General features: G+C 47.0%; 1 protein-coding gene across 1 annotated transcript in view; it reads right to left on the minus strand.

Moving 5' to 3' along the window:
• LOC126101229 (brain-specific homeobox protein homolog) overlaps window positions 1-2,450 on the minus strand; it is a 123,145-nt gene extending 120,695 nt beyond the window's left edge. Inside the window, exon 1 of the mRNA XM_049911919.1 lies at window positions 2,358-2,450. Within this exon, the coding sequence (XP_049767876.1) occupies window positions 2,358-2,450 (93 nt within the window). The remainder of the gene's footprint in view (window positions 1-2,357) is intronic.
• Between the last annotated feature and the right edge of the window lie 6,840 nt (window positions 2,451-9,290).

Consider the following 9,290-nt stretch of genomic DNA (forward strand, 5'->3'; position numbering starts at 1 on the left):
CCATACAATATTTGATGCGGTAGCGTGGTTTGCGTGCATCAACGATTCAGACAGGCGTACGGTAGATAGAGCCACAACATTGGGGTATCTATAGACCAACATCAACAATTGGTTAACCCAAAAGGCTGAGACGTTTTGCTGTGGTGTTATCGTTTATATCACAGTCATTCATGTTTAAAATAGTCGTTAATACGTGAAAAAGATAGATGCAGGGCTTCCATGGGAAGGCAGCCCTGTGATTTTGAATTGGCTATATTGATGTGTTCACTTGTCAATAAAGACTATAGCGAAATGCTGAATGACAAGCGGAGAATCGATCATTTGTGCAAGGACTAGCAGATGACCCTGAGCGTAAATACATGTGACATACAGCGTTTAAATAGGCGGAGAAATCCATTACGATTCGATTACGCTATTGGCGAAAACTCGCTGGAAAAAGTAACAACCGTAAGATTTCTAGGAATTCGGAGAGACATCAATTGAGCAACTACATAAAATTAATTGTAGGAAATACAAACGCAGTGTTGAGACTAATTGTAAGAATCATAACGAAATGTAATTCTATGTGCACAGCGGGGAGCATGGGCGACTGCGCCTCCTGCGTATTTACTGTGTGATGCGTAAATGTAGTGCTGATTCTGTTTCAGCGGATGTTGACGGCGCCGCATATCGCGCGACGGCCTTAAAAAAATTTTAAAAAATTGCAAGGGCAACTACCCACTAGGGGCTTTTATGTGTTTTAGCTGCCGATTGTCGTATATTTCTCATGTTCTGCACCAGACACCACATAAGGTTTTTTCAAATTCTGAGCGCGGCTGTTTCCTACTGGGATATCTATATGCGCGGCATCCCTGTATACGAGCACTTAACGCCACATTTTTCCATTGGCATAATATGAAGATGCGTCATTGGAGGATAAATAAAATAAAAATTCTAGTTTCGCAATCAAGACTGGTTGTTCTTTCTTATCAGAAATGTAAGTCATCCGCAAAAGAAGTGGCTTGCGAATCACTTGTTTGACCGATTCTTGAGTGCTGTTCAACAGTGTGTGATCGTTGCCACGTTGGATTAACAGATGGAGAAGATCCAACTAAGAGCGGCGCTTTCCGTCACGAGATAGTTTAGTTCACGCGAGGGTGTTACGAAGACGCTCTGCAAACTCCAGTGGCAGTCACTGCAGGAGAGGTGTTATGTGTCACGGAAAAGGTTACTGCTGAAGTTCAGAGAACGTACATTTTAAGAAGAGTCGGGCAACGTATTACTTCCTCCGAGATACGACGACGATGAAAAAATCAGAGAAATTAGAGCTCATACCGAAGTTTACTCCCTTCGCGATTGGGACGCGGATGGAGAACATCGTGTAGATGTAAATTTGTAAATTATTTTTGTGGAAAGTTTTAATACCAGCATTAACGAGCGTTACTTCACTGTTAGTTTCCGAAAGCTGTAGAATACCACTAAAACGTAGGCTACATCATTCCATTAAAAACAAAAATTCTTCCACCAATGTGTAGGTTGGTACAAGAGGAAAATGGTCTACACAGAGAAAAAAAATTGCATGGATTTCTGAGTAATGCTGAGAAGCTCATTTCAACATCAGGGTACCTTCACCAAATACTCCGTACATCTAAAAGGTTCCGAGCCTGATTTTATTCTTGACGTACGAGCAACGTCAGCTCAGTGACTACAGTGACAGCTGGATCTAATTACTGTAAACAGCAGATCCGCATCCGACCAGTCAGTTGTGAGCAGGCGGTTTTAAATACAGGGCTTGCGGTCGCCCTGTGTGGACGTTGTCACAAATCGTGATGGAGCAACACGTCTGAATCATATGTTCAAGACATTCTCTAGACTGACGCCCGAAAGAAAACAACGACGCGTAGACGCCTGCCACGATTTGATTGAAATGCAAAAGGTGGCCATTTCCTTTCCGGAAAAGAATCATCATGAGTGATGAGACTTCGCGTTATCAATACGAACCTACCACAAAACAGAAATTCACATGAGAAAGTCAGTGCTGTCACGACGTTGAAGCCAGTTTGACGTGCGAGCTCAACAGCATTTAAAATGAGTTTTCTGGCAGTTTCGCGCGGTGGTATGAACATTATGTGCGCTGTACTCATGTGTGGGCGAGATGTAGAATACTAGAAGCATTACCAGCCACCACCTTAACTTTTATTACTAATCCATCTCAAAATTTTTGGACTCACGAGGTAGGAATCAAGACTGCTGCAAGTTTCAGGTGGTTCATGGTACTAGAAAGCAAGTCCAGCAGCATGACAATAGAAATAAGCCCAGCGGTTATTTACAATGCGATAGACACACAGTAAGCGCCATGCCTTCCACGTGGTCCTTACCTGCGGGAGAGTCGCCTTGGGCCTGAAGAGGATGTCCTCGATGAGGAAGGACGTTCTGCTGCCCCTGGGGTCCTGCAGCCTCTGCTTGTCCATCGTCAAGCGACGCCGACGAGCAACGTACCAGGCCGCTACTGAACCATCGCAGGTCCCCCAGAGAGGGAAAGACGTTCTGAACCCGTGTCTGTGCCGCCGAGCTGTCAACCGCCAGCCACGGGCGTAGCTGTCCAGCGACTGGCGTTCTCTGGCGCTGAAGACGTGGCCGTCGGTGGGTGCGATAGGGAGGGTAGGCGTGGGCACCCTAGCGTCTCTGGAGTTCCCGCCTCTGTACCGGAGGAATGGGCTCTGGCCGTACAAACGCGACCAATCTGCGGTGTAGCTCTAGCGGCTAAGGGGCAGCAACTGAAGGGGTTGTGTCGCTCGTTGCTGCAATCCGTACTTCCGCAGGGGGTGGGGGAAACTCTTCCCCTCCACAGTTGCGCCCTACCTCCCTCCTCCCCTGTCCCTTTCCGGCCGCACCGATGGAGGCCGTGAGAAACGGAAAAAAGGGAATCTTTTACGAGCAGATTTTGCTATCGAGCCTATCTGCCCTCTTTCTCGTTCCTTCCTCGATTTTTCTGCCGTCGTCCCCTAAGGGGTAGAGCGTACGATACACCGTGCCCCGCGTTCGTCGCTGCTGAAATTGCTTCTAAACAGAGACAACGCACGCACATACACAGCACACACACACTCGCGCGCCCTCTTCACTCGTGTGCGCGCATCCCAAACTCTCCGCGATCCCTACACCGCATTCGGTAAGTCGTCCACGGCTGTAGGGTGGAGGGAGCTTCTGCTAAGGGTAGGGGCGACGTCTGTAAAAATGGCCACTGACGACGCTTCGCGCCGGTTGGTCCGCGACGCTCTCCGGGCCGGGCGCCATTGGTCCGCGCGCCCGTGGCCACTCCCACCGTCGCTAGGCAACGAGGCGCAGTGGTGGGGAGCGTCGGGTCGCGACGCGCCGAGCCGCCGCTGCGTGAGGGTTGAGAGGGACGCCCGTAGTGGGGGGGCGTCGAGCGCGGGAGGGGTGGGTCAGAGCGGCCGTCGGCGGGCGGCGAGGGAGGGGTAGAAGTTGCCAGCGAGTTAATTAACTACAACGACGCCCGGAACGTGCGCCTAATCCCAGCAGCCGCTGCCCCCAACCCCGCGCGCCGCCGCGGTCCTACCCCTCACAGCAGCAGTAATGGAGCATACCAATTAGGTTAATATTCGTGTTATTGGCGAGTACACAAAGACAAGCTTTGAGCTGATATTGAATTACTCTGCAGGGGGCGCGAGCAGGGGCACGCCCGACGTTACAATGCACCCCCTTTCCCCCTTTCCCGCTTCCCGGCTTCGCCGTCAGAATTGCGAGCGGCCGGAGATTCAGTTATGACGATATAACGCCACCGTCGACGACGACGGATTGCCCTCGCCTCGCCTTGCCTTGCCGTCGCGTCGAGCTCATCCCTTCTGGACAGCACAGTCCTCTCTCTCTCTCTCTCTTTCTCTGTCGTTACCGCGAGCCTTTTACATTTTGCTCGCACAGCGCTACAATCATTCTCATAACTACAGACACTAACACACTAAGGGCGATCATAAACACTTAATTATTGGGTTAGTGCACAACTTCGTAGCGTTTTATCGTATCTTTTATAAACGCAACAGATATACATAACAGAGACTTTAGTCATCAATAGCATGTTTTCTCCACTATTTACAACAGTCTGCCGATGCTGGGATAACTGTTCCATTCCGAGACCGTAGAAATCACATGGGTTTGAGGCGAAGAGCTCGTGCGAGCCATATTCGGAGCGCGTTTTCTTCCGGAAAGGATGTTTCTTGAAGGTTTTTCGATAGAGAGCGGAAAAGGTGAGAATCAGAGGGTCCAAGACCCGATGAGTTAGGGGGGTTGCGGAATGGGTTCCAAATCCCAAGGAAATTTCATCATTTGGGAAAAAGCTAATGTAAAATGTATCGTAACGTGAACAAGCCGTCTGAAGATGAAACTTTCGGCTCGAAACCTGTAACGGCGCTATTTAAATAAATAAATAACATGATAAAAAGTAGACGCTTGCTGTTGTCTTCTCTGTAAGAGTCAACCTGTATTATTTCAAACGTTTAATAAGCAGTAACTGAATCTAAACTTCCAATTATGTATCTCTTTTGTTTGATGCCGTTTCGACTATTTTTCGACCGCGAATGTCTCAAGAAATATATAAAGTTTTTTCTTTTTTTTTAATTACCGCTACCAGTCACAAACTTTGTCAACTACCGTATGTTGTGTAATGGTCACTCACTTCGTTCTTCTGGCGTGGTAGTCTCGTTGTGATGGAAATGGATACACCGCAACACATCACAACGAATTTAAGAACGAAGTGAGTGAGCATTACACAACATTTTCGTGGAAACATCAGTCCAGCTTCCAAAGTGACTACGTTCTCTCTTCTTCCACAGGATGACCACAAAATTTACAAAAAGACTATGTAATATCGGTATGACCTCATTGTAAAGTTGTTTTTGTAATGCCATTTAGCCTGAAGATGAGGTTTAACCCTCGAAACATGTCGCTAAATAAATAACTAATACAGTAGTTGACAAAGTTTGTGACTGGTAGCGGTATTTTAAAACACCTTTAATATATATATGTATATATATATACTCCTGCAAATTGAAATAAGAACACCGTGAATTCATTGTCCCAGGAAGGGGAAACTTTATTGACACATTCCTGGGGTCAGATACATCACATGATCACACTGACAGAACCACAGGCACATAGATACAGGCAACAGAGCATGCACAATGTCGGCACTAGTATAGTGTATATCCACCTTTCGCAGCAATGCAGGCTGCTATTCTCCCATGGAAACGTTCGTAGAGATGCTGGATGTAGTCCTGTGGAACGGCTTGCCATGCCATTTCCACCTGGCGCCTCAGTTGGACCAGCGTTCGTGCTGGACGTGCAGACCGCCTGAGACGACGCTTCATCCAGTCCCAAACATGCTCAATGGGGGACAGATCCGGAGATCTTGCTGGCCAGGGTAGTTGACTTACACCTTCTAGAGCACGTTGGGTGGCACGGGATACATGCGGACGTGCATTGTCCTGTTGGAACAGCAAGTTCCCTTGCCGGTCTAGGAATGGTAGAACGATGGGTTCGATGACGGTTTGGATGTACCGTGCACTATTCAGTGTCCCCTCGACGATCACCAGTGGTGTACGGCCAGTGTAGGAGATCGCTCCCCACACCATGATGCCGGGTGTTGGCCCTGTGTGCCTCGGTCGTATGCAGTCCTGATTGTGGCGCTCACCTGCACGGCGCCAAACACGCATACGACCATCATTGGCACCAAGGCAGAAGCGACTCTCTTCGCTGAAGACGACACGTCTCCATTCGTCCCTCCATTCACGCCTGTCGCGACACCACTGGAGGCGGGCTGCACGATGTTGGGGCGTGAGCGGAAGACGTCCTAACGGTGTGCGGGACCGTAGCCCAGCTTCATGGAGACGGTTGCGAATGGTCCTCGCCGATACCCCAGGAGCAACAGTGTCCCTAATTTGCTGGGAAGTGGCGGTGCGGTCCCCTACGGCACTGCGTAGGATCCTACGGTCTTGGCGTGCATCCGTGCGTCGCTGCGGTCCGGTCCCAGGTCGACGGGCACGTGCACCTTCCGCCGACCACTGGCGACAACATCGATGTACTGTGGAGACCTCACGCCCCACGTGTTGAGCAATTCGGCGGTACGTCCACCCGGCCTCCCGCATGCCCACTATACGCCCTCGCTCAAAGTCCGTCAACTGCACATACGGTTCACGTCCACGCTGTCGCGGCATGCTACCAGTGTTAAAGACTGCGATGGAGCTCCGTATGCCACGGCAAACTGGCTGACACTGACGGCGGCGGTGCACAAATGCTGCGCAGCTAGCGCCATTCGACGGCCAACACCGCGGTTCCTGGTGTGTCCGCTGTGCCGTGCGTGTGATCATTGCTTGTACAGCCCTCTCGCAGTGTCCGGAGCAAGTATGGTGGGTGTGACACACCGGTGTCAATGTGTTCTTTTTTCCATTTCCAGGAGTGTATATATATATATATATATCTCTTTTATATATATATATATATATATATATATATATATATATATATATATATATATCTTTTATGCTTTATTTATTACAGCAAGCAGAAATGAAATGACATTTTGAATCGCAAATAATTTTCCTCTTCACATACAAGGAGTTGAGGTTCAAGCAATTACGTATTTTTGCACATGCACTTCACAGATCCTTGTGTGTTCCTGGTAGATTGCTGGCAGGGTTCACAGATATGTATGAAAAGCTCTGCGCCATATGTTTTATTAATTTACATCTACATGATTACTCTGCAATTCACATTGAAGTGAAATGCTTGGCAGAGGGTTCATCGAACCACAATCATGCTATCTCCCTACCATTCCACTCCCGAACAGCGCGCGGGAAAAACGAACACCTAAACCTTTCTGTCCGAGGTCTGATTTCTCTTATTTTATTTTGATGATCTTTCCTACCTATGTAGGTTGGGCTCAACAAAATATTTTCGTATTCGGAAGAGAAAGTTGGTTACTGAAATTTCGTAAATAGATCTCGCCGCGACGAAAAACGTCTTTGCTTTAATGACTTGTATCCCAACTCGCGTATCATATCTTCCACACTCTCTCCCCTATTACGTGATAATACAAAACGAGCTGCCCTTTTATGCACCCTTTCGATGTCTTCAGTCAATCCCACCTGGTAAGACCGAGCGAGGAGGCGCAGTGGTTAGACACTGGACTCGCATTCGGGAGGACGACGGTTCAATCCCGCGTCCGGCCATCCTGATTTAGGTTTTCCGTGATTTCCCTAAATCACTCCAGGCAAATGCCGGGATGGTTCCTCTGAAAGGGCACGGCCGACTTCCTTCCCCATCCTTCCCTAATCCGATGAGACCGATGACCACGCTATCTGGTCTCCTTCCCCAATACAACCAACAACCAACCACCTGGTAAGGATCCCACACCGCGCAGCAATATTCTAACAGAGAACGAACGAGTGTAGTGTAAGCTGTCTCTTTAGTGGACTTGTTGCATCTTCTAAGTGTCCTGCCAATGAAACGCAACCTTTGGCTCTCCTTCCCCACAATATTATCTATGTGGTCTTTCCAATTGAAGTTGTTCGTAATTTTAACACCCAGGTACTTAGTTGAATTGACATCCTTGAGAATTGTAATATTTATCGAGTAATCGAATTCCAACGGATCTGGTAGACAAACCCTTTAACATCTTGCCTCGCCCATCACAGCCAATACAACAATATGTCTCATAAAGTAAGCTCAACAACTCACCATCTGGTACGTAAAATTTGATTCCATCATATATTTACTTCAACGTTTTTATAAGTTTCTGTGTTCCCTGTATGTACATTACACTGTTTTTTTTTCATTAAGTAATGATGACGAGGTTGTGTTTTTCGACAGTCTTATGCGCATTGGCGCCCATTATTTCCTTAAAGTGATCATCTGTTAGAAATACACTATCTCTTGAAGAATTACTCTTTCTTGTCTGTAAATCTCTACAAATACTTTGTTTCATTGCATTCGCACAATCATTAACGATAAATTTTCAGAATCATCACGTGCAGCCTCCATTTTAGCGAAGGTGGCACTCTGTCACAACTGAACTCCGGCGAAACTATACTGAAACTGTTACAATAATGATACCTGTGGATCTTATACTGTCAAAATAAAGAGGCTTTCGTAAAGAGTGGTACTCTTTAAAATTGTAATTTTCAATTGCTGATATTTTTTATGCACTTCCACATGTGAAATTATCCAATACAATTTGTCGTTTCGCCGCGCAGCGACTGACGCTTCTTGAACGTTTAGGAATCATTAAAAAAATCTACCAAAGTGGCTGCTCAGTTGTGGGTGCTCGTCGTTTGTTCATCTGAAAATTGGATCGCAATCATCGTTTCTCTATCCGGGCTATACGCCACACTGTTTGAGCGGGATTTCATTCTACACGACCAGAAGCCACCAAGAAGACAACGTAAAGTGCGAAGTAAGAACAATGTCACAGCAATAGGGGCCAGCATTGAGGAAGACCCGAATGCGCCAGTTTCGGGACGATCTCAACGATTGCGGCTATCTCAGACACAAACGTGACGATTCTTGCGAAAGAATTTGGGCCTGCACCCATAAAAAGTAGTACTGACCCGATAATTGAAGCCAAAGGATCACAGATTCCGTCGTGAGTTCGTTGATTGGACGTACAGCAGTTGGAAGTTGACTCTCATTTTAGTGGAAAAATCATCTTCTCAGACGAGGCGCCTTTTTGTCTTAATGGCTTCGTCAGTACGCAAAATTGTCGTTATTGGAGTTAGAAGAACCCACAGAAGTTCCATGAAGTGGCATTGAATTCAGAAAAACTTGCTGTGTAGTGCGGTTTATAGCATGGCGGCGTCATTGGACCTTATTGCTGTAAAGATGTTGAGAGAAGAGCCTGTACAGTCAATGGCAACCGCTACAAAACCATGCTGCGCAAATTTCTGTAGACAGAACTTGAGACCACAGATACTGACAACATGTGGTTCCAACGGGACAATGCTACGTGCCACACAACTGATGCTACGCTTGGAGGGAGAAGTTTGGCATTCGTCAGGCTATCGCGGACATATCACCACTAATGCTGGACAGAGTAATTAACCACTGTGGCCATCGTGTGCGTCCGTGTTTTCAAAACCATCGTGGACATTTGAACTATATATTGTTTAGAACATATCTGCAATCTGTAACCATAAAAATAATAAAAAACAATTTACCTTGATCTGTTGATTGGCTCTGTTTTTATTTTAAAAAGGTATGTCTTAGTGAAAGAAATAAGATGTACTATTTACCATGCTTCATGA

This window comes from Schistocerca cancellata, chromosome 9 (assembly GCF_023864275.1).
Source record: "Schistocerca cancellata isolate TAMUIC-IGC-003103 chromosome 9, iqSchCanc2.1, whole genome shotgun sequence".
Classification (NCBI taxonomy): Eukaryota; Metazoa; Arthropoda; class Insecta; order Orthoptera; family Acrididae; genus Schistocerca; species Schistocerca cancellata.